At 52.6% G+C, this 24,250-nt stretch overlaps 3 protein-coding genes across 12 annotated transcripts; all 3 read left to right on the top strand.

Annotated features, from left to right (window-relative positions):
• The first annotated feature begins 17 nt into the window (after nt 1-17).
• On the top strand, nt 18-9,447 carry CCDC159 (coiled-coil domain containing 159). 9 transcript variants are annotated; one of them, XM_080674235.1, is made up of 14 exons: nt 86-218; nt 2,568-2,686; nt 2,780-3,006; nt 3,685-3,718; nt 3,991-4,079; nt 4,169-4,250; nt 4,427-4,616; nt 5,200-5,267; nt 5,355-5,431; nt 5,761-5,882; nt 6,108-6,190; nt 6,743-6,856; nt 7,849-8,023; nt 9,308-9,447. In XM_080674235.1, exons 1-14 carry the CDS (start codon nt 214-216, stop codon nt 9,393-9,395), a joined length of 1,473 nt encoding a protein of 490 aa, XP_080530361.1. In that variant the 5' UTR covers nt 86-213; the 3' UTR covers nt 9,396-9,447. The 9 variants fall into 9 exon arrangements, with proteins under 9 accessions (XP_080530369.1, XP_080530365.1, XP_080530361.1 ...); XM_080674236.1 differs by having other exon boundaries at nt 2,792-3,006; XM_080674239.1 differs by lacking the exons at nt 7,849-8,023; nt 9,308-9,447 and adding an exon at nt 7,019-7,152 and having other exon boundaries at nt 85-218.
• On the top strand, nt 9,429-16,113 carry PLPPR2 (phospholipid phosphatase related 2). 2 transcript variants are annotated; one of them, XM_080674245.1, is made up of 9 exons: nt 9,429-9,482; nt 10,142-10,222; nt 11,223-11,411; nt 11,540-11,675; nt 12,445-12,716; nt 13,489-13,665; nt 14,189-14,295; nt 14,640-14,691; nt 14,804-16,113. In XM_080674245.1, exons 2-9 carry the CDS (start codon nt 10,157-10,159, stop codon nt 14,834-14,836), a joined length of 1,032 nt encoding a protein of 343 aa, XP_080530371.1. In that variant the 5' UTR covers nt 9,429-9,482; nt 10,142-10,156; the 3' UTR covers nt 14,837-16,113. The 2 variants fall into 2 exon arrangements, with proteins under 2 accessions (XP_080530371.1, XP_080530370.1); XM_080674244.1 differs by having other exon boundaries at nt 14,189-14,311; nt 14,804-16,101.
• Nucleotides 16,114-21,509: 5,396 nt separating this feature from the next.
• On the top strand, nt 21,510-23,187 carry SWSAP1 (SWIM-type zinc finger 7 associated protein 1). Its single transcript, XM_080674444.1, has 2 exons — nt 21,510-21,788; nt 22,484-23,187. The coding sequence occupies exons 1-2, from the start codon at nt 21,540-21,542 to the stop codon at nt 22,985-22,987; spliced, it is 753 nt and encodes a 250-aa protein (XP_080530570.1). The 5' UTR covers nt 21,510-21,539; the 3' UTR covers nt 22,988-23,187.
• Nucleotides 23,188-24,250: the final 1,063 nt, after the last annotated feature.

Here is a 24,250-nt window from a genome sequence, read left to right on the forward strand (position 1 = left end):
CGGCTCCCAAGATCTGCGGAAGCGGGAAGGCGCCAATGAGGCCTTGGGCTGCAACGGAGGGGGCGGAGCTAACATGTCAGCCACGCCCCTCTCTGTGACTCCGCGTTTGGGCTCCGCGCGTTTTAAAGTGATGGTGCCCCACAGGATCAAATTTCAGCGTCACAGCTGGGGACTGGCTTCGCGGTTCCTGATGGGAGAGCATGAGCAGGTGCTATGTGGTAGGTGGGGGTGGGAAGGGGTCGGGAGCCTGTGGAGCGCAAGATTCAAGGCCCGGGGGGCGGGGCCCAGGCTAATGACCCTCCCCTCTCTCCCCAAGAATTCTCCCTGGAGGGACTTCGGGAGGAACAACTGATCTGGGAGGGGGTGGGTGTTCTACTTGCAATTGGCACTCAGAAATGGGTCTTCCCTCTCCTCCAATACTCTCAGGGCTCCTATGACTCCCAGGTCCCAAGTTCTCAGCGTGACATTCAAGGACATACACTGAGTTTCCCACTGCTGTGTGCTAAACACTGGCATGGATTAATCTACTTAATCACAGCAACTCAATTATGTTGTAGTGTGACATCCCATTTTTATAGTTGGGACACTAAGGCATGGGTAGGTTCAGTAATTCTTCCAATACCACACAGCTAGGAAGGGGGAGGGCTAGGATTTGAACCCACACCATCCAGCCAGAGGGTCTCCAGTGCCTCTTGAAAAGGTACTCCAGGTCATTTCAGGCAGAAGCACAACTTCTGTGTGACAAGATGGGTGTGAAGACCCAGTGAGTTCTGATGGTGGTGCCCCCCACTCAGTGAGGTACTCAGAAAATATGAGCTTAAAAATGGATCAAGGGCCCTGGCCGGTGTGGGCATCCTCCCATGCACTGAAAGGTTTTGGGTTGTTTCCCTGTCAGGGCACATGCACAGGTGGCAGGCTTGATCCCCAGTAGGGGTCATGCAGGAGGCAACCTATCCATGTTTCTCTTTAATATCAGTGTTTCTCTCTCTCTCACTTTCCCTTCCTCTCTCTCTAAAAATCAATTTAAAAGCATCAAGGGCCCTAGCCGGTGTGGCTCAGTTGGTTGAGCATTGTCCCATGCACTACTAGAAAGTCAACAGTCACATCAGGGCATGTGGGCTGGATCCCCACTAGGTGTCCTGCAGGAGGCAGCTGATCCATGTTTCTCTTCAACATTGATGTTTCTCTCTCTCCCTCACCCTTCCTCTCTCTCTCAAATCAGTAAAGACATCTTTCTTAAAAAACAGATTAAGGCTCTAGCTGGTTTGGCTCAGTGGATAGAGCGTCGGCCTGCGGACTGAAGGGTCCCAGGTTCGATTCCAGTCAAGGGCATGTACCTTGGTTGCGAGCACATCCCCAGTAGGGGGTGTGCAGGAGGCAGCTGATCGATGTTTCTAACTTTCTATCCCTCTCCCTTCCTGTCTGTAAAAATCAATAAAATATATTAAAACACACACACACACACACACACACACACACACACACACACACACAAAACAGATTAAGGAAGCTTTTACAGAGCAGATGCTGAATAGGGTTTTGAAGAGTGCATAGCAGTCTTCTAGGACTGGGCAGAGGAAGGACACTAGAGGACTCAGAAAGGCCTCTAGGTCTAGAGTGTGGCCTTTCTGTCTGTGACCCAAGGCAAGATCCCCTCCACCTGGAAGTTTTTCCAGACAGCTCTGTCCCACATGACTCCATCTGTGCCAGCCCTGACCACTATCCCTGGGATGAGTCAAAGCTGCCTTCTTTCTTGTTCCCAGCCCCACTTCCCATGGGACTGGGCCCCAATTCAGCTAATATTTATTGAATAGATATGCCTTGCCTCTCCTGTTCACACACTATGGCTCCCATTTATCTGGGGAACCAGGTCCAAACTTCTCTGCTCGGCTTTCAATACTTTGCTTGAACTGCCCTGCTAATCTCCTGCTGCTTCCTCTTGGACTCTGCCTCCAACCGTCCTGAATTTATCATCACAGAGCACATGGTTCCACACCTCCAAGCTTTGGCACATGCTCTTTCTTTTTTCTTTTTTTTAAAGAATAGTTGATTGATTTAAAAAAAAAATATTTTTAAAATCTATTTTTTATTGATTTCAGAGAGGAAGGGAGAGGGAGAGAGAGATAGAAACATCAATGATAAGAGAGAATCATTGATTGGCTGCCACCTGGATGCCCCCAACTGGGGATCTAGCCCACAGCCTGGGCATGTGCCCTGACCAGGAATCTAACCAGCAGCCTTTTGGTGCATGGGACAATCCCCAATCAACTGAGCCACACCAGCTAGGGTTGCACATGCTGTTTCCTAACAGGGCCCAATGTTAAGAATTTTTTTTTTTCTTTTAGACTCTTCTGAGACCTCACTTTCTCCTGTGGGGTCTTCTGGGTCCTTCTCACTGCCCATCCCAACCCCTGGGGCTGGGATCATCTTTCATCCTGTTCCTACCATAGCTGGAGGCCCTGTGTTCAGGGCCAAGGCCTCTGTGAGGTGTCAGGGAGGGTCTGGCAGTGTCGGGACATGGGGGCTGGTCTCAGTGCAGCCCCCTGTCCTGTCCTTCCTACTCGAAGCGACCCTCTTCTGGCCGGCCTGCCCCGGGACTCTGACTACTCTCTGCCCTGCTACTGCTCATCTCCGTCGCCCTCCAACTTGTGTTCGCTTGATAACAGCAAGTGTGACAAGTATTGGGGTTCGTTGAGGGGCTGCTCCAGTGCTGGGGAGCTGGGAGGGGCTGGAGTGCTCTGGGTTGGCCCTCAGGATGCCCTCATTCACCCACCCCTAGGCACTTCCTCAGACAAGAACCTGGACTATACAATTCACTGGTCCAGCACCCCAGAACCAGAGACCTCAGGGCCAGCTGCTTCAGAGAACACAGTGACAATTATAGACTGGAAGCCAGGGAGGGACTCAGGGCCTCAGTCGCATGGGTCTCCCCACTTCCCCAACTCAGACTCGCGGGAATGCTGTAATGACCAGGAACTTGTGAAGAAGCGTTCAAGTATCATTAAGGTTACCCGAACCCTGGAACCCCCTTCCTGCTGCACCACCATCTATTGCTGCAGGGCTTGGTGGGGGGGGCGGGGCGGGGGAGAGGGGTTGGGGAGATAGGGTGGTCCTCAGCACCCAGAACACCTCCCAGTGCTCAGCAGGCCTGCAATGAATATGTCTTAATGGTTGAGGGAATGAATGGAATGGACGTGGGATTGTGTGTTTTAGTGGAGTCTTTTCTGTCATTGTCTCTGGGTATGACTGTGTGTCTGTGTCTGGTTATGTATCTGAGATGAGTGTGCATGGACGCCCTGGGTCTTATGACTTGGAGTGCATGACTGTGTTTGTGTTTATGTAGCTGTGGTTGTTGTGAGATTACGCATGGTTATGCATCTGTGCCATTGGTGCTGCCTGAAGACATTGTCGATGTCGTTTGCCCCTAAAGAGGAGGGCCCTTTTCTGAGCCCAGTCCAGAGATAGGGCTTTGCAGGTGCATGCTGTCAGGGGCAGCCCAGAGGCCCACACATGTAGGGTACAAGCCACATAAGTGCACTTCTGAGCATGTACAGATATGCCTGCACTCAGGGTCTGGGACACCCAGAACTCAGCAGACGCAACTCATGTCCAAACACTGGGTTGGGGGAGCAAGGAGGCAGCCCAGGGATGAATTTCTACTGCCCTCATATTCCCCTATCCTAGAAACCATTGGAGACCAGCTCTTCCAAAATCAAAGGTGAGAACCCTCCCTCCTAACAAGACTGTGTGTGCAAGACCTGCTGGTTCCTACTTCCATCCTCTGCCCCAGCCTCCGTGGAATCCTGCCATTGCTGCCCGCTCAACCCTGCCCCAGCATCAGCTGCCTCTTGCCCCTGACCTTGCCCTCCATCCCAGTCCCTGATCTTGACCCCTACTCCTGCCTCTACCTCAGGCTCTGTGATCCCTGCTCCTGACCTTGCCCCTGCCCCCACCCTTCCCAGCTTGGCTGACCCACACTTCTGCTCACAGGTAAGTCCACCATGATGATTCCTGACACCCAGAAGCTCCTGCGATGCGAACTAGAGTCACTCAAGAACCAGCTACAGGCCCAGACTAAGGTTAGCCTCCTTAGCCAGCCCTGTGCCCAGCAACCTCTGTCCCTTCCTCATCCCACTCCTGCCTCCAGGCATGACCTCTTCCCCCACAGGCTTTTGAGTTTCTAAACCACTCAGTGACCATGTTGGAGAAAGAGAGCTGCCTGCAGCAAATCAAGATCCAACAGCTTGAAGGTGAGGACTGGCCTGAGGTCAAGGTCAGGCCAGAGGCTGTCAGGGTCAGCTGGGTCAGAGTGAGAGAAGTGGGTGAGTCTGGATTCAGGGTTGGGATCCAGCCAGGCTAGGGCAAGTGGGTTCAAAGCTGCGCTCAGTGTGATTGGGGCTCAGTCAAGCTCCCACTGTTTCTGAAGAAGTCCTGAGCCCCACGAGCCACCAGACAGAGGGAAACAAATGGGACATGGATCAGGGACAGCAGGAGCTGTATGGGGCCCTGGCACAAGGCCTGAAGGGGCTGCAGAAGACCCTACGGGAGAGTGAGGAGGTGCAGAGAACCCGCACTACCCGCTGCCTGCAGCTGCTGGCCCAGGAGATCCGAGACAGGTGGGTGTGCCAAGGGGGGAGGCCTGGAGGCTGTGGGAGGGAAGGAAGGCCAAGATGGGGAAAATGGGAGAGGCCTGAGTAAGGGTGATGGGGGGCCATGGAAGGCTTAGAGGACAAGAGGAGCAGATGATAGGATCGAAGACAGGTTGCAGTGTTTGTGTGTGGGGAGACTGGGAGGCCAGAAGGCAGGGAGGGAAGACAGGAAGCTGAAGGTAGGGTGGGAAGGAGGCCAGAGGATCAGGGAGCTGGGAGGAGGAGAGGTTGATGCGGGCTGAGGCTGGGAATATGGGAGGTCAGGGGTGAGGAAGGTAGAGAGATGGAGGCCAGACAATAGGAAGCTGAGGGAATGGGAGGCTGGAGGTCAGGAGGAGATGACTGGGGGCTGGAGGAGGGGAGAATGGTAGTTGGAGGGTAAAGGTGGGTAGGCAACTTGGGGAGGGGTGGAGCCTGGGGAAAATGGGTGGTTGAACAGATGGGAACATGGGAGGTGGAGGAGGTTTGGAGAGGCAGGTGGGCAAATTGTGAGACCAGGAGGCCAGGGACTGGGCACGGGCTGTGGGTCTAGGCTGCACTATCCCCTCAGCAAGAAATTCCTGTGGGAGGAGCTAGAGCTGGTTCGGGAGGAGGTGACCTTCATCTATCAGAAGCTCCGTGAGTGCCTGGAGCCCATGGGGGAGGGAGGAAGGGAGGGGGGTGTCCTTCCGCTGCCTGGCCTCCCTGAGTCCCCTCCCCTCACAGAGGCACAGGAGGAAGAGATCACTGAGAACCTGGTGAACATCCAGAAGATGCAGAAGACCCAGGTGAAGTGCCGTAAGGTGAGAGGGGAGGACAGGGACCCCACGTGGGTTGGGGATATGGGGATCTCTGCTGGCCTCCACCATTGGACTGGAGCCAGAAGGCCTGGACATAAATCTCAGCTCTGCTACTTACTGCTGTGTGACTGTGGGCAAGTTTCTTCACCTCTCTGGGCCTCATTTTCTTCATCTGTGTAATGGATAAAACCCACACATCCCTACCTGAAGGGGTAGCTGCATGAACTGAGGACAGCCTGGCATGTAATAAGTGCCATGTAATGGTCACCTTGCACCATCATTATTATTGCTACTGCTCTTCTCTCTTCCCCCCACCCCTGTTGGAGCCCCAGGTCTTGACCAAGATGAAACAGCAAGGGTGTGAGACAACCAACTGGCTGGAGACAGAGGAGATGCCATCAGGAGGCAAAGGCTCTTGGAGGAATGACCTCCAGAAGGAGCTGAGTGACATATGGTGATGCCCAGCCCCCACTCTGACCTCTGACCCCTGACCCTCATCTGCCCTGCCCTGCTCCTAATCTGATCAAACAGTGACCACCAGAACCTAGAAGCCATCTGAGTCCAGACCTCCCATCTCCAAGCAGGACTCCCTTCCTCCTCTACCCCCCTAACAACCCCATGCCCCAGCCTCAAGCAGTCCAGAGTCACCTAGGGCCCCCAGCTCCCCATCTTCCTGCAGGTCCGCCGTGCATATGCTGCAGAACTCCTTTGATGGCCTCAACATGTCCTCGGGAATCCGCCCCAAGACTGGGAACCTCAGGGGTGAGAGGGACTGAGCCGTGCTCCAGGGTGGGTGGGGTCATTCTCCAGCTTCATACATGGAGGTAATATTCAGAGACCATATTTAGAGGTCACATCTGTTGGGTTTCTTTTTTTTTTTTTTTTTTTTAATCTTTATTGCTTTCAGAGAGGAAGGGAGAGGGAGAGAGAGATAGAAACATCAGTGATGAGAGAGAATCATTGATTGGCTGCCTCCTGCATGCCCCCCACTGGGGACTGAGCCAGTAACACAGGAGGAACTGCCACCCTCCTGGTTCATAGGTTGACGCTCAACCACTGAGCTACACCAGCTGGGCCACATCTGTTGGATTTTAATCTGGGGTCACATTAAGGAGTCCCTGAAGGTTTCATCTAGGGGTCACTCAGGGTCACCTGGATGTTTTTTAAGGATCATTGGTGTAAAATTCAAGTATCACATTGGGTCACATTCAAGGGACATGATCAAGGGACACTGGTCCACCATATTCAGAGGTCTTTCAAGGGTCACACTCAGGGTTCATGCATGGAGAGCCAGAATGGCACCTGTCCCTGCAGGCTACAAGGGGCACAGATGCCTGAGTCCTCCACTTCACTCTTGGGACTCGGACTCGGACTCGGACCAGGACCCTTCCCAGCCACCCTTCAACAAGAGCCGCTCCTTCCCACCAGGTGTGGGTCCTCCCCTGCTCCACCTACCTGGCCCCTCCCGACCAGCCCTGGAATCCAACAGTATGGACCCTCCCAGCTCCCAACCTGGGCTCCTGCACCCTGACTGCCATCCCTGGGTCTCCTGGACCAGACCTGGCCCTTACCCATCCTGTCTCCCCACAGCTTGAGCAGCCGGGTTGCTCTCCCCGAAGACCCCTCCAGAGAGAAAATAAACTAGCCGAGACTCTCCTCCACCTGTGGACTGTTGCTCCTGCTGCTTCTTGTGCCTGAAAATGAGCCACCCTCATTTACTCGCCAGTGTTGGGGAGGGCATGGAGATCCCAGGGGCTGTTTGGGATGTATGAGCTTAGGGTCAGAGTACAGTGCGAGGGCAGATTAGTATATGACAGGTCCTGGGTTGATCTGTCCAGATATGAGTGGCTAGACAGGCTATTTCACACTAGCCACCGGCCTTCCTTTCCAGGGGGCTGCTGCCCAAATGGGGAAACCCAGGCCCAGAGAGGGAGCGTGATGGCCCAGGTCATGCTCTGACACTGCACCCTCCTCTTCCCCTCAGCGCCTACCCTCACCCAGAGTCGTCCCTCTTTTTTTTTTTATTTGTTTACTGTACACTACAATTAAGGTACTTATTCTTTTTTAAAACAATTTTTATTGATTTCAGAGAGGAAGGGAGAGGGGGAGAGAGATGGAAACGTCAATGATGAGAGAGAATCATTAATTGCCTGCCTCCTGCACACCCTCACTGGGGACCGAGCCCGCAACCTGGGCATGTGCCCTTGACTTGAATCAAACCCAAGACCCTTCAGTAGGCGGACGCACTATCTACTGAGCCAAACCGGCTAGGGCCAGAGTCCTCCCTCCTAACCTCCATCCTTCGTTCCCCCTCAATCTATTCTAACACGCCTCGCCGGACCCCAAAGAACTGCCGAGGCTGCGCCCCAGATCATGCTAATAAGACGTCTCGATGCCCCGCCCACCTTTATGCAAATAAGGTACCCCGAAGCCACGCCCCTCGTTCCTTCACGGAGTCTGCGCGGCGCAGAGCCGGGCGACAGCATCTCCATTTGTGCGTCCACCCACCCGCCCGCCAGGCCAGCAATCAGTCTGTCCAGCCGCGCTGGTGACGTCTAGGCGGAACCCGAACTCAGGTGGCGGAGCCTCAACTCGGTGAGGGGGAGGGGCTTGAAGTGTCCCTTGTACCCCTTCTGGCGGGCTTCCGACCCTCGGTCTCTGGTCCGGGTTGGGATCCTGTGGGTCCGGTCCCCTGCGGGTCCAGCGTGGGAAGGGGGAGGGGAAGCGAGGAGCTTGGGGACCAGGCTGGGGAGGGGGGCATGGGAGGGGACCCGGGCTTGAGAAGCCAAGAGGTGGTGGTGAGGGTGACTGGGATTGCATGGTTGTAATTATATGTCAGTGTGGTTGTATAACTGTCATTTTGTGTCTGTACAGCTGTGATTGTGTGGCTTCTGAAGTGTGTGTGGTGTGTGTGTGACTGTCTCCTGTGGCTGTCATTGTGTGCTCTCATCGTGGGTATCACCGATGGTGTGTGTGTGGCTTTGTTGTGATGGCTGTCACTGTGATTGTGAGTCTTGTGGTGTCTGTGTGGTTGTGTGTATATGACTGTCATTGTGTGGCTGCTGTTGTGTGTTCCTTTTAATGATGTGGGGGGGCCGTTTTTGCATTCTAATGTGTGGCTGTGATCGTGCATCTTTCTTGTGTGGCTGTGGCTCTCTGTGTGAGTCTGTCATGGTCCATGTATGTATGTGCCCTTGTGTGGCCATGTGGCTGTGGTCGTGGATAGCACCGTATCTCCCATGACTGTCAATGTGGATGAGAAGTGTTCGTGTGTGTGGTTGTCACTGAATTCCATGTAACTGGGGGTGTGACACTATGACCGGTTCTGTGACCCCCCATTGTGTATGGTGAATCTCTTTTTGATGTTGCTCTTAAGTGTGTTGGCAACCCTGAGCCCACATCCCTGAGGGGCAAGTGCTCATGTGGGGCTGTGTGGGGCTGGGAGGTGTGTGGAGAACCTCCAGTTGTGTCCCTGTGACTGTGTTGGGGGGGAGTTGTTTGATCTGTGTGGGTGTCTGTGACAGGCTGTGTGCACATTGTGCTGTGTGCATGTGTGGTGTGTGTGCATGAGTATGCAGTTATGTGTGTGGTGGGTTGTGGTGGGTGTTGGGCACTGTCTGAATGAGTGGGCCTGTCTTGTTCACCACAGGCTGGCACTCAGTACAGTGCCTGGAACGCAGCAGGCACTTGGTCCATGTTGGTGAGATGGGCGAATGCTGGGCCATAGTGTGTGTGGGGTGGGGGGTGGGATGAAGGCTGTGGCTGAGTTGTGTACTCTGGGGGTGCCAGTGTGGTTATGTCTCTGGGAGGGTGAGGAGGCTGTGGCCAGATAGACATCTAGGACCTCTTACATCCTTCATCCCACATGTTACACTGAAGAGCAAGCCTTGTGGATGGAGCACTGGACCCAGAGTGCCTACCCTCACCTGCCTGCGCCTCAGTTTCCACACCTGTGCAATGGGGGTGACCATCACTGCCCTGCTGGCTGCCAGGAACGGCTGTGAGTCCACAGGCGTGGCAGCCACCTGTGGGAAATCATAGGGCTCTTTCACAGGTGAGGCCCACCTGGGAGAATGGGTCAAGCAGGTGTGACTCTCTTAGCGCTTCACTGCTCGGGGTAGTGGGGAGCATGTGATGGGAGATAGCTCCCTAATGATACAGGGAGGTGATGGGCTGGAAGAAAGTAGAGAGGGAGAGGCAATGGGAGAGGCCATCAGCCATGAACCATAGGGACATGGGAGAAGGGGCTCAGGAGAATGGCCTGGCAGGAGTGGGGGACACGGAGCATGGGATTTCCCATAAAGCATGATGGGGTTCCCTAAAAACTTGTGGGTGTGAGAACCCTTCTAAATGGATCCTTCTCCGTAGTGGAGGTATCCCTATTAAGTTGGAAAATTCTCTTCTAAAGGCCAGGGAGGCGGGGGCGGGGGGGGTGGTCCTGCTTAGTGAGGAGGAGAGTCCCTCCTAAAAGGTATGGGGTCAGAATCTCCTATGAAGGTTATAGGGAGTGAAGACCACTAGAGAATCTCTGGGGTTCCCCCGCCAACAGGCTGAGCTGAGCAGATTGTCAGAGGAGGCTAGTGTCTCCAATGGGCAGGAGCAGGGCTGAGCCCTGGATATGGAGAGGCATCGCCAGAGGACTCCAGGGGCCCGTGACCTGAGCTTCCCCCTTGGGCACACCCTAGCCACCCCACTTCCTCCCCACCTCCACAGGCCCAGGCCTTCACCATGGCGGGAGGGAGACCTCAGCTCAAGAGAAGTTTCTCCATCATTCCCTGCTTTGTCTTCGTGGAGGTGAGGAGTCCAGTACCTCCTTCATTCCCTCAGTGGGGAGGGGGTGTACCTGTCTTTCTGCCCCCTCTCTGTGTCCTTCATCCTGTCCAGGTCCCTACCTGGCCCTAATTTTCCATCTACCTGTTTCCAGGCCTGCCTTCTCTCTCTCGATCTCCTCCTCCCTGTCTCGGGGGGTGGGAGGGTGGGAGGGTGGGGGAGGCGGGCCGTGGGGGAGAATACTATCCCCTTTCTCTTGAGAAGTGTTTATGGGCTTGCACTCAGAAGTAGCGCTTCCAGCGTTCCAATCGCACTCTTCACATCCTTACCTCAGAACTCTGGGCATCTCACATACCCTCCTGAGCCTCAATTTCCTCTTCTGTCAAATGGGCATATTTAGAAGGTAAAATGTATTCACTGACAGAAGAGGGTTAGTATGACCCCCTGCCCACAGGAAGAGTTATACCTGTGGTAGCTGCTAGTCCTACCAGTAGTATTAATTCTTCCCCTGGTGATCTGTCTGTCACTCCCCCACCCAGTCTCTGTATCTCTCTGGTCAGATTTTAGCTGTGTCCTCACTCTCCCTCCCAATCCCATTCCCTCTTTTCTTCTCTCTCTAGTCTACTGTTCTAGTCCCTTCTCTTTTTCTTCTTTGCCTTTTCTCTTTTTCTTTCTCCTTCTCTTCCCTCTTCTCTCCTCTCCCCTCCACTTCTGTCTTCCCTCTCTTTCTTTCTGTTTCCATCTCCATCTCTTTTCTCTGTCTCTTATTTGTGTCTCCCAAATCCTGACAGTTCTCTGGCCCCATTCCCCACCTCTCTCTCTCACACTCTTTTCATCTCCCTCCGTCTTGATCACTCTCTGTCTCTCTCCCTCTTTTCTCTGTCTCTCTCCATGTTTGTGTGTGTGTGTGTGTGTGTGTGTGTGTGTGTGTGTGTGTGTGTCCATGTCCCCAGTTCAGGCCTGACCTTCTTTCTTTTTATCTCTGTCTCTCTCCGTCTCTCTCTCTGCTCTGGCTGGGTGGCAGTCTGTGCTGCTGGGCGTGGTGGTCCTGCTTGCTTACCGCCTGGAGTTCACGGACACCTTCCCTGTGCACACCCAGGGCTTCTTCTGCTATGACAGTACTTATGCCAAGCCCTACCCGGGGCCTGAGGCTGCCAGCCGAGCACCTCCTGCACTTATCTATGCTCTGGTCACCGCTGGGCCCACCCTCACGGTGAGACTGGAGGGGGGTCGCCTTGGTAGACTGTGTGGGAGGCCCTCCCAGGAGGCAGGAGGGTCAGGGGGAGGTGGCTAGGGCTGGGCTTGAAGGCCAGGAAGACCCTGTTTCGGTCTCACCCACAGATCTTGCTGGGGGAGCTGGCTCGTGCCTTTTTCCCCGCACCACCCTCAGCCATCCCCGTCATCGGGGAGAGCACCATCGTGTCTGGGGCCTGCTGCCGCTTCAGCCCCCCACTGAGGAGGCTGGTCCGCTTCCTGGGTGAGTGACAAGGCCAGGGTTCAACCACCCAAAGGGATATGGGCCAGGCTCAGCCATCATCAGGATTCCAGGGCCTAAGGAGCGTAGAATTGTCATGGTGGTCAGAGGCAAAAAGGGACTTGGGCTCAGGCCAGGCATGATGGCGGTTTTAGGGACATGGATGGAGCCTAAGCCAACCACGGCAACTGTAAGAGGAGGGCCCCAAATTGCCACAGGGAAATCTCAGTCAGAAAAGGGGGACACCATGGGGCCCCAGGGAGATGAGACCCCAGCTGTGCTGTAAATGTAGTCCCAGCCACAGTGGGTGGTTGTGGGGGACGGGAGGGGGCATAGCTCATCCATAACGGTGGTCCCTGTGGCAGAGGGCCGGTGGTTTAGCTCTGGCTTATTGGTGACCCAGAAGAAAAGTGAGCCACTCGGTCACAGCGAGTCCAGGGCAGATTAAAGAGGCCCAGGAATGCCATCTGGATGCTTCTAGGAGGTCCCAGGCATAGGTCCAATGCTGATGTAATGCTGTTGAGGAAACCCAGGTCTAATGGGGTCCCAGGGGAGGGCCCCTGCTGCCTTAGTGGTAGTCCCAGGGGGACAGAGGCAGGAGGCCCAGTGTGCCATCATGGTGGCCCGGCTCTCATGGGGTATGGTATTAGGGGATTAAATGGTGGTCACAGGAACAAGGAGAGAGGGGCCCAGATGAGTCACAAGGAGGCTCACAGGGGAGCCAGTGCGGCATCGGGGCCCTAACATGAACCCTTTCCCATCCCATCCTCAGGGGTCTACTCCTTTGGCCTCTTCACCACCACCATCTTTGCCAACGCGGGGCAGGTGGTGACTGGCAACCCCACGCCGCACTTCCTGTCCGTGTGCCGCCCCAACTACACGGCCCTGGGCTGCCAGCCTCCCTCACCGGACCGGCCAGGGCCCGACCGCTTTGTCACCGACCTGGGTGCCTGCGCTGGCAGCCCCAACCTGGTGGCCGCTGCACGCCGAGCGTTCCCCTGCAAGGATGCTGCCCTTTGCGCTTATGCCGTTACCTACACAGCGGTGAGCCCCCAAATGGGAGCGCGGTGTGGCGGCGGTGGGGGGCGCCCAGCGGGCAGGCCACCTGGCTGGAGCCTCTAATTCTTACCCAGGAGAAGCCACGCCCTCACCCTGTTACTCCACCCATAAGGCAGGGTCTACCCCGGTGGAAGCTCTGACTCCCCGCCTTGGACCCTAGTCATGCCCTGAATCTGCTGTGGTTGACTGCCTTTTGGTGTCTGGCCCTGCCTCCTGACCCAGTAATGCCACACCCAGTGGAAGCTGTTGGCTCCGCCCTGAGGGATCAGGACCCTGTGCCTGGAGCCTAGCCATGTCCCCAGGATGCTACCTTCACCACCACCCCCCAGCCCTCAATCCCTCCCCCTTTATTGTCTTGGTCTCTGCTAGGACTTCCTGACTCTCCCTTGCTTTTCCCTGGCCACACCCCATGTTGCTTTGACTCCTTTTCCTGGAGTTTGGGTCTCAGCTTCTACTCCAGTCAGTGATCGTCTGGTGTTTGGGGAGTCCACCTCCTGGAGCTCCTGGACTGCCCCTTAGGTCCTGATTCCGCCCTCTGGTTCTGTAGCCACGCCCCATCCCAGCAAGGGCCCACTGGGAGTGCATGACTCCATCCCCTGCACTCCTGTCTTCTGGCTCTGTTCCCTGGAGCCCCTGACCACATCCTCCAGCCCCAATGGGATTCTGGCCATGCCCCCTAGCCCCAAAAGCAGCGGCCAGTTGGGTTTGGCAACTGCATTACCTGTGTCCCCTGACTGGTCCGGTTTGGTTTCCGCAGATGTATGTAACACTGGTGTTCCGCGTAAAGGGCTCCCGCCTGGTCAAACCCTCGCTCTGCCTGGCCCTGCTGTGCCCCGCCTTCCTGGTGGGTGTGGTCCGCGTGGCGGAGTACCGCAACCACTGGTCGGATGTGCTGGCCGGCTTCCTGACCGGAGCGGCCATTGCCACCTTTCTGGTGAGCCCCCTTTGCATCCATTCTGGTATGGGAGACCCTCCATCAGCTCCTTGAACCAAAAGGGAGGACAGCATGATTGTGAAGGTTATGAACTTTGTGACCTTGGACAAGATCTTTAACCTTACCTTGCCCAGATGTTCATCTGTGAAATGGGATAACAGGACCTGGATCAGGATGATGTGAGTGAGGTACTTGTTTTGAGTGCAAAATTTGAAGGGTGCTAAAACATTCAGTAATTCAGATAAATCATATTTTAATGAAACATTTAAAAAATAAAAAAATTAGTGCAAAAAAAAATTAATTTAAACTTTACGAAACTGAGCCTTACTTGCCTCCTCCCAGTCCCAGCCCTGTGGAGAAATTACAATAGTAGCAACCTTTTAGTAAGGTGGAAAAGAACATAGTAAGCATCATAAAAACGTTAGCTGTCTTTGAAAACCTTACCTCAGTTTCCTTATCTGAAAAATGGGGATGGTATTTACACCACTCTTATCTTATTAGCCTCAACATGCCTCTGTCCCAGGTCACCTGCGTCGTGCACAACTTCCAGAGCCGGCCGCCCTCCGGCCGAAGGCTCTCCCCCTGGGAGAGCCTGGGCCAAGCCCCCACCATGGACAGCCCCCTCGAAAAGTTAAGTGTGGCCCAGGTAAGGGGGGCCGGGGACTGCTCCCGGCTGGAGAGGGTGGTGGGTGGAAGGGGGACCAAGGATGCAGGGAGTCAGGCAACAGATCGGGGAGGGGGGTCCTCAGGGCCATGGGGATGTGGGGGGATGACTCATCTCTGTGAACGTAATACCTGGGGGGACAGTCCCACAGAATAGAAGGGTCTGACCTTCTCTCCCTGCCAAGGGGACATGGTTAATCCTGATAACCTGGTTGTCTTTTCCATTGGGCTCTCTGCCCAATGAGCCCCTCATGCTGTGGCCCGCGGGGCTCAGCGGACCGCTAGCCCATCCCTCTGCCTCTTTGTCTCAGGAACCCGAGGCCTGCAGGCCGCATTCGACACCGGCACGGCTCACCCCATCCAGTGAGTGTCCGGGGAATGGAGGGATAAATGAGGGGACTTCCAGATGGTAGTGACTGCCACAGAGGTCTTCCCTCCTCCCAAGCTTTCTAACTCCATGACCTCTGACCCCCAGAGCCGCAGAACTGCGCCCGCCGTGGCCACCTGATCCCAAGCTGCGCGTCCTCCAGGGCTCCAGCCATGTGTTCATCACCCCGTGTGCCCCGCCCTCGATTGAGATCTGAGCCAACGCCTCTGCCTCTGCCCCTGCCCCTGCCAGCACCAACCCCCAGCCAGGGCCCCTCACCCTCCTCTCCTGGGCCTGGGGGGCCAGGCGGGGGTGGTGGACGTGGCCGGAAGCTGTTGTTGCCCACACCCCTGCTGCGGGACCTGTACACCCTTAGTGGACTCTATCCCTCCCCCTTCCATCGGGACAACTTCAGCCCTTACCTGTTTGCTAGCCGTGACCACCTGCTGTGAGGCCCAATCACTCACCCAGAATCTGCCAGTCCTCATTTCTTCCCTGCCACACGTGTGCGTGCGTGCGCCGTGTGAGTGCCAAAGGCCCCTGTCCCCAAACCAGCCAGGTCTAGACATCACAGGATGGCTGGAAGGACATTTGGGGGACCCCCTGCCTCTCTTGCCCTCTGGGACATCCAAGTGGGCATAACTGGGAGGTGGGCCCTTGCCCCCTAGGATTGCCCTTTTGAGGGCCAAATCCTGACCCCATTGGCTATTGCCAGCCAATGGGAGCCTCCAGTTATTTGAATTATAACCAAAAGGAGTTTTCTCCAGCCAATGGGAGCCTCCTCCTCACTTAGAATCCTCAGGCAAGAGGGCAACTCCAGCCAGTGTTCAGCAAATGAACAACCAATAGGAGCCCTTGTTTTCCAGAATTTCTAGGGTGGGTATGATTCCAGCCAATGGGGAACCGCCCATGTCTAAGTATGTGCAAAATTGAGGAGGGATCATCCTTTGCAACTGGGTTCTCTCTCCTCAGGATCAGAATCCAACCCGAGGGTGGGGGCAGGTTCCCCCATGGCAGGGTCCTTGATTCACCCCTTCCCCTCTCAGACCCTCCACATGTGCACCCTCTCACCCAGTCCCTCCTAACTCCCTACTTATGCAGGGCTTGTCCAGTTCAAAAGTTTTGTGGTTCAGGGTGCTGTCTCCCTTTGCCTGTGCCCAGGTCATCCCAAACCCTTCTGTTATTTATTAGGGCTGTGGGAAAGGACCTTTTTTTCCCTTGGAACCCACCCCTGTTTTTCACACTGCCCCCATGCCTCAGCCTCATGAGGATGTGCCCATCATGGGGGCATGGGTGGAGCAGAGAGGGCTCCCCATCCAGGAGGGCAGCCAAGGCAGTAGGCAGAGGAGACACTGACTCCCTTTCCTGCCCCTTCCTCATCTTTAATAAAGACCTGTTTGTAACAGAAGTTTGGCCACATGCCTTCCTTCCCTGAGTATTGGAGTGTGGAGGTATTTTATTGTGGGTAGGTGTTAGTGAGGCTGGGTGTGAAGTATTGTTAGTGTATCTGAGGGCAATTGTGGAAAGACAGTGTGGGGCTGTGGGTCAGAAACTTGGGTTTAAATCTTGGCTCTGCACTTCTTGGCTTCAGGAAAGTTAATTAACCTCTCTGTGCCCTTGTGTCTTCGTGTGAAATGCAGACCCACAAACATACAGTGAGGGGCCTCACATGCCTGTCTTTCCCTGGCATCTGGCCTGTTTTTTTTTTGGTTTTGTTTGTTTTGCTTTGTTTTTTACCATGGCCAGGGTGTAGAAGGCACAGGAAATAAGGTAAGTGGACTCAGGGTTCTGATAGTGAAAGGAGATGCTGAGGCCAGTAGGAACCTCAAAGCCAAACCCCTGGATGCACGGATGAGAGCAGGAGTTCTGATTGTGAGGTTGTGCTGAAGACCCAATGGAGACCAGAAAGTGTAGGAGGGGCAGGGAAACACGCACACACACACACACACACACACACACACATGCTCTGAAGGGCTTCAGACAGGCCATTCAGGGCATGGAGTCATCCAGGGACTAGGAAAAGGGAAGCTGCTTTCCCCTAATTCATTCATTCATTCATTCATTCATTCATTCATTCATCAAACACTAGGGAGCACCTACTGCATGCCAAGTGCTGTGTGATTAGACACAGGGGCTGTCGCAGTTAACAGAACAGACACAAACTTCTGCCCTCATGGAGCTCATATTCTAATACTTAAGAGACAATAAACAAGATATATAAGCTATACACTGGCCAGATTATTATGATCTCTGAACACATAATAATCGGGCCACTCAGTATATATATATATATATATATATATATATATATATATATATATATATATATATATATTAGAGGCCTGGTGCATGAATTCGTGCATAGGTGGGGTCCGGCCAGGCTGGCCAGGGGGAGGGGACATGAGCGGTTGGCCGGCCTGCCTGCTGGTTGAACTCCTGGTCGAGGGGACAATTTGCATATTAGCTTTTTATTATATTGGATATACACTGAGTGGCCAGATTATTATGTGTTCAGAGATCATAATAATCTGGCCACTCAGTGTATACAGAATTACAATTGCAAATTTCAAAAATATCTGAGAACCAAAAACATTTTTTTTCATAATTCATCTGTGGCAAAAACCTGACCTGAACTGACACGAGGTTACTATAGCTTTCATTTATTTAACATGATGTAAATATTCTTATGTTTCATTGATGATAAAGTGTTTGATTTTGAGATGTTATCCCAGACTCCACCAGGGGTGTTATGCAACACATAGTATTTACACCAGAGTTATTTACGAAAATCTGAAAAATTCTGAATTCCAAACTCTAGAACCACAGACTTAGGTCAGGGATTGGGACCTCTGATATGTTAGATACTGATAACTGATCAGGAGAAAACTCAAACTAGAGAAGATAATAGGACAACTGTGGGATGGAGACACAGTTTGCAATTTAAAGTGGGTGGTCAGGGAACTTCTTTCTGAGGGGATGATACCTGAGATGAGGTGTGCAGGAGAGGAGGGAGGGATCCATTAACATACCAGGGCTGGTGGGAGAAGCATTCCAGGCGGAGGGAAGAGCAGCACAAAGGCCCTGAGGTTGGAGTGTGCCTGCTATGTTCAGGCACCAGTGTGGAGACTGGTGTGGCTGGAGCGGAATAAGTGAGGGGGAGGTGGTGGGCCTGTTGTGGATCGCAGGGAATGAGATGGGAGCATGAAAGGGATGAAATCAGAGGAGGTACAGAATCATGGACCCTCCCCTCCCCCTGCTTCCCCCACCAGAGCTCCTGTTTCCAGGGCCCACACCTCCTGTCGCTCAGCTGCCTCCACCCAGGACAGGAAGGAAGCAAAGTGTCAGCACGTGGACAGCACCCCTACGAACCCGGTTGGTGCTGTCCACGGTCCTGATATTGAGCTCAGGACAAGAAAGGTTAAAATGGAGCTGCAGGATACACAGAAGTGTCTGGGCCTGATAGAAAGGGTGGTGGCGGTAGCCTGAGCCTTGTCCACATCCCCATCCCATGACGGATAATCTTAGGTAGAGAACCCATACTGAGATGTACCCGCTTATTCAAGAGCATTCTCGACGTGCTCCCATGGGTCTCACCGCATCTCAAACGCAGCTCATCAAAAGCAGAGCTGTGGTTTAGAATGTAAATGAGATCATATCCCTCCTCTGCTCAAACCTTCTTGTGGATCCCCATGGCACTCGATGTAAAACCCAAAGTTCTTCCGATGCCTCGGAGCCTTTGCAGGTGCAGGTGCCTCCACCTAGAATGTTCTCTCCCCCGCCCCATATTTGCATGATTCGCCCCATTACCTTCTTCAAGCCTTTTCTCTCCTGTCACCTTCTCATTGAGGTCTTCCCCTACCACTCTATCCAGAACTGCAAAAACAGCCAAATAATTGGTCCTCCAAACTTTCCTTCCCTGTGCAAACTTTTTTTGCATGAACTTAACATCTGCTCATAGACTATTTAAATTCCTCAGCCTCCCTCACAAGGGATGTCAGCTCAGACAAAGATTTTGTCAACTGTTCACTACTGAGTTCCCAGTGCCCAAAACAGGGACTGGCACACAGCAGGTGCTCAATAAATAGTTGTTAAATAAATTAACTTGGGAGTGTTGATAAGTGAGGGAGAAACACAGACTGTCCACGTCCTCATCCCCTCACCCATCAGTCCTCCATACTCCAGGGAGCTCCTCTATGTTAATTGTTCTTCTGTCAGAACATGAAGACAGGATTCTAAGCAGTGAGAGAAAGAAGTACTGTATGCATGAGAGGTATGCCAAACGTCTGCATCTCTGCCAAGTACTTACTCAGCCTACATTTATGAGCACCTGCTGTGTGCTAGGTGCTCTTCTAGTAGCTGGGGATCCAGCAATGAACAAAAGAAAGACCCTACCTTGGTGGAGCTGACTTTCTAGTGGGGAGAGAGGCAATAAAATAAGTACATAACGTTGGAAGTTATACGTTATTTGAAGATATATAAAGACAGATAAGCAGTTAAAAAGTGAAGCATGGCCTGGCTGGTGTGGCTCAGTGGTTGAGCGGCAACCCATGAACCAAGAGGTCACTGGTTTGATTCCTGGTCAGGACACACGCCCGGGTTATGGGCTTGATCCCCAGTAGGAGGCATGCAGGAGGCAGCCAATCAATGATTCTTTCTCATCACTGATGTTTCTCTCTCTCCCTCTCCCTTCTTCTCTCTCTAAAAAAATCAATAAAAACGTATTTTAAAAAGAAAATAAGTGAAGTATGTGCAATATTTCCCTGGTCAGGGAAAGCCTCTCTGAATGATATTTGAGCAGAGACCTGAATGGAGTAGAAAAATGAGCCACCGGGCTATCTGGGAGCTGGGTGCTCTAGGCAGGGGAACAGCAAATGCAAAAGACCTGAGGTGGGCTGTGTTCAGCATGTTTCCATGTATGCAACTGTGTGATACAGTTGTCACTACTGGGTGCTTGTGCATTTGTAGTGTTGCAAAGTGAGGTGAATCATGGTTTGTTGAGGTGAGGGCTGAAGTGGTGCTTTTGACAAGGCAGTGTAACAGTGTACCTCATCTCTGTGTGTATTAGAAAGAGCTGCAGGCACATCAGCTAAAAGGAAACGTGTCTCTGTGTGAGGTGGCAATGATATGATTGTATCAGTGTGTTCTGGTGTGTGTACAAGGGAAGGGTGAGGGGGTGAGAAGATAGGAGAGAGTGTGGATAGGATGCTTTGTGTCAGGATAGGGTAGGTCTGTGAGCATGTGGGTGATGGGGATTCTGGAAGTGGAACATATGCAGAGATGCCATGGTGTGTGCGTGTGTGTGTGTGTGTGTGTGTGTGTGTGTGTGTGTGTGTGTAGGGATGTGGGGGTACCCGACTGTGTGAGTGGGTATATTGGGGGATGTTGTGGAACTGTGTTCTGGTCCCAGAGAAAGCCCCGGAAATCTCAGTTCCGCCCTGTCCCTGGGTCTCCTGGCAACGGCACTACTTTGAAGTTACCAGGAAACAGAGTTGCTAGGGCAACAGGGCTGTGAGTGGCAGCTCTGGGGCAAAGTCTGGGTGAGGAGCCCCAGCTTTCGATCACTTGATCACTCACCTTGTTCCTCCTTCTCTTCCAGTTTCTCATCAATCCTACCTTCCTTTTTTTCATTCATTTATTTAACGAGCACACAGAATGGGGCAAGAGTAGGTTTACAGTTGTTCGTATGGAAAATAATACAATAATTAATAATAATACAAGAATAAACTGTCTCCTGTACTCACAAATGTAAGCCTACTTTTGCCCCATCCTGTATATTGAGAATATACAATAAGCTAGTCACTGTTCTGGGCGCTGGAGTTACCAAGTGAACAAAGCAAAAAACGGTCCCAGTCTCCCAGACCGTTTCTTTTTCTCCTGGCCCCTTCTTTGTTCTGTGGTGCTGCCTGCCCCCTACCCCCTTACCTCTGGACCCAGGATCCTAGGCCAATGAGGAAGCAGTTGAAACTCCTCACAGAACCTCGGGGACAGCTTCTGAGGTGGTTTTTTGTTTGTTTGTTTGTTTGTTTTTGTTTTTACAGTTTTTCTTTTATTCAGTTAATGTGGAGCATTACATTCATCGAGTTTCACATGCTAAGCCAGCCTTGCACTTCTGGGATTAAACCCCAATTGGTCATGATGTACTTTTTATATATTGCTATATTCCATATACTAGTATTACTTTTTTTGTGTGTGTCCCTATGTTCATGAGGAATATTGGTCAGCAACCTCTTTTCCTTTTTTAAAATCAGGGTTATACTGGCTTCATAAAATTATTTGGGAAAGCTTCTGAGGTTTTGCACACAAATGTCCCTGCGTCTGCAGCCCCTGCCAGACATTTGTGCCAGTACTCAGACCCAGAAAGAGAAGTACACAGCTTCTCCATCTCTCTGCTTCTCAATCGTCATTGGGTGACATCAGCAAAACCACAGACACATGCCCGTAGCAATATTCCTCTGCGATATCATGAGTTCCATTTTACAGGTGAGCAAACTGAGACTAGGAGACTTTAGTGTGTCACTGATTCCGTAGGGTCTGCTCCCTTCAACTCTCAACCTTACATCTGTCTCTTTAGCTGATAGGCTCGCAATAATAGTATTCGCACTGCTCTCCTCAGCAAACTCTATCAAGGGAAGGGTCTTTTCCCCCCTCAAACGCCCGTATTCCTCCCTCTGACTAGGTTAATCACCCCTTCACCAGTGTAGAAGCTAGCAAAGGCTGATCTAACTTTGATGGACAGATCCATAGACCAATGGAGAAGCCAAGTGCACTGTAACCAAAGAGACCTCGGACTGGGCGGGATTAAGGGCAGGAAGAGGCCGCCGATTGGACAGAGAGGCACTTGTGGATGGCGGAGACGCTGAAGCGGGTGCTAAGCCCCGGTAGGGCGGCCGGGCCCCGGGAGGATACGGCCGCGGAGGTTGGGCCACCTTTGCTGCTGCTCGGCGGTCCAGGGTCCGGAAAGACAGCGTTGCTATTCGCGGCGGCACTGGAGGCGGCAGGGGAGGGCCGAGGTCCCGTGCTCTTCCTGACGCGAAGGCCTCTGCAAAGCCTACCCCGCCGGACGCCGGCGGCGCTCGACCCCCTACGGCTACAGGTAACAGGGAGACGGGACTTGAGACGGACCAGCCAGTGGCAGGGCGGATCGAAGATTGAGTGACAACTAGACAGACCAATGAAGGGGACAAAGGAAGGACGAGCCAGAACAGCCATTCTAGGGCGGAGTCACGAATGAGTTGGGGGAGGGACTTGTGAGGTTTGTTAAAATTGAGTGAGAGACTGTCCAATGAAGGGGCGGAGTTAGCAAAAGGCGGGGCCCAAAGGGTGGGATCAGGGCTGGTTAGGAGCGGGACTAACCCTGGTTGTTATTAGGACACGAGTTGCTTCCAGGGAAGCCAGAGGTAAGGATGGAGTGAGAATGGAGGCTGGGGTGGGTTTTGCGTAGAAAGATTGACCTAGAGATTTGGCAGGAAGACATACCTTGCATTGAGGGCGTACTATCTATCTCTTTTCACTGTAATCTTGCCACTATCGCTCAAAAAAAAAAAAAAAAAAAAAAGATACACCCTGTTCTGAACTAATACCGAACAGTAACGAGTGCTAAATAATTTTTTTTTAAAGGCGGCGGGGGGGGGGGGCAATAGAAAAATATATTTGACCACTCTAAACTGCTTCACTTTGGAATCAGCTGTCTTGGGAGTTGAGGAAAGTATGCAGGGAAGCAAGGCTGTGGAAGCTGGGAGGCTGGCTTGCTGTGCTGAATCTGGCCCTTTCCTTGTTTTCTCCCTCTAGAAGATCCGTTTCCAATACCCGCCCTCAACCCATGACCTTCTTCAGCTCCTGTGCTCTGCCCATGAGGCCCGGGGACCAGCCCCCTTCCTTCTGCTGCTTGATGGTCTGGAGGAGTACCTAGCTGAAGACACGGAGCCCCAGGAAGCTGCCTACCTGGCTGCCCTGCTTCTGGACACAACTGCCCACTTCAGCCACCAGGTTGGGCCTGGCCGAGGCTGTGGGCTCATTGTGGCCCTACAGACCCAGGAGGAAGGAGACAGTGATGATACCCTGCAGCTGTCGCTTCTCCAGAGGTATTTCCCTGCCCAGTGCTGGCTGCAGCCTATTGCACCAGGCTCAGGACAGCGCTGCTTCAGAGCCTGCCTGGAGCCAGGGGGGCTGGGACCCAGGGCAGAGTGGTGTGTGGCTTTCCACCCTGATGGAGAGATGACAGTCACCCCATGGCCTACCCAGGCTGGTGACCCCAGCTCAAACAAGGGTTCAAGCTCTGGAGGCCAGCCTTGAGCTTTGGTATATGACCACCTCTCTCTGCCTGTTTCCCATGGCTGGAGTTCTTACCTCAGGGACATGGACAGATTTAAAACCTAAGGAATGTGAAGTGCTTTTTCTCTTGTCAAAATAGCATTATCATGTATATATTGTACCCTATCAACATATTGTTTAGTTTTGCTGTTTTTAACTTTATAAATAAAGAGTTTTATTAGAAATATAATCTTTGAGACTTCTTTTTCTTCCCCTCAACATTGTTGCTACGAATTGGCCACATTTTTAGTCCATTTCTTTTTTTTTTTTAATCTTCACTGGATGATATTTTTTCCATTGATTTTCAGAGAGAGTGGTAGGGAGGGAGGGGAAGAGAGGGAGGGAGAAACATCTGTGTGAGAGAAGCACATCGATTGGTTGCCTCCTACATGCACCCTGACCAGGGCCAGCCAGGGATTGAACCTGCAACCCAGGTACGTGCCCTTGATCAGAATTAAACTCGGGACCCCTCAGTGAGTGGGCTAACACTCTAACCACTGAACATACCGGCCAGGGCTTTAGTCAACTTCTTTTTCCCTACTGTATATAATTCCAATGTATCTATCAGATTGACCTATTCACTGCTATGAGCATTCTTGCACACATGTCCTGGTGTATGTGTGAGGGTTTTTAGGCTATATACCTAGAAATTGAATTGCTGCAGCAGAAGGTATGCATATGTTTAGCTTTCGTAAGTTATGCCAAACTTTTAAAAAATGGTTAAACTTGCCCTGGCCAGAGAGGCTCAGTTGGCTAGAGTGTTGTCCTGTGCACCAAAGAGTCTCAGTTCAGGTTCAATTCCAGGTCTGGACAAATATCCAGGTTGTGGGTTTGATCCCTGGTCAGGGTGGGTACAGGAGGCAGCTGATCAATGTTTCTCTCTCACATCGATGTTTCTCTCTCTTTCCTACCCCCCTCCTCTCTAGAATCAATGAAAAACATATCCTTGGGTGAGGATTAAATAATAATAATAATGTGTTTAAACTTGAACTCCCATTGAGCCCACTTCATAACATTTGTTGTCATCAGAATGCTTCCTTAGAATAGGGCCTGATATAGAATAAAGCCCTGTGAATTAATGTTGTTACTGTTACTGGTAGAGACAAGCTAGAGGCCCATTAAACAGCTTTCCTCTCTCTGGGTGCACAGCTAAACTACATTTTCCAGCCATCCATGCTTCTAGCTGAGGTCGTGTGACCATTTCTGGCCATTGGAGCTCACTCTAGGCTAGATCCTTAAAATGGC

Source organism: Plecotus auritus (genome assembly GCF_963455305.1).
Source record: "Plecotus auritus genome assembly, chromosome: 6".
Taxonomy (NCBI): domain Eukaryota; kingdom Metazoa; phylum Chordata; class Mammalia; order Chiroptera; family Vespertilionidae; genus Plecotus; species Plecotus auritus.

Excerpts from the sequence above, each read along its gene's own strand:
- CCDC159 (XM_080674235.1), top strand. Across the intron at positions 5,268-5,354 it reads CTTCATCTATCAGAAGCTCC|AGGCACAGGAGGAAGAGATC; the intron begins GTGAGTGCCTGG and ends CTCCCCTCACAG. Across the intron at positions 5,883-6,107 it reads AAGGAGCTGAGTGACATATG|GTCCGCCGTGCATATGCTGC; the intron begins GTGATGCCCAGC and ends ATCTTCCTGCAG.
- PLPPR2 (XM_080674244.1), top strand. The coding sequence starts at position 10,157 with ATGGCGGGAGGGAGACCTCAGCTCAAGAGAAGTTTCTCCATCATTCCC. Across the intron at positions 11,676-12,444 it reads GAGGCTGGTCCGCTTCCTGG|GGGTCTACTCCTTTGGCCTC; the intron begins GTGAGTGACAAG and ends TCCCATCCTCAG. Across the intron at positions 14,692-14,803 it reads GGCACGGCTCACCCCATCCA|AGCCGCAGAACTGCGCCCGC; the intron begins GTGAGTGTCCGG and ends TCTGACCCCCAG.
- SWSAP1 (XM_080674444.1), top strand. The coding sequence starts at position 21,540 with ATGGCGGAGACGCTGAAGCGGGTGCTAAGCCCCGGTAGGGCGGCCGGG. Across the intron at positions 21,789-22,483 it reads TCGACCCCCTACGGCTACAG|AAGATCCGTTTCCAATACCC; the intron begins GTAACAGGGAGA and ends TTCTCCCTCTAG.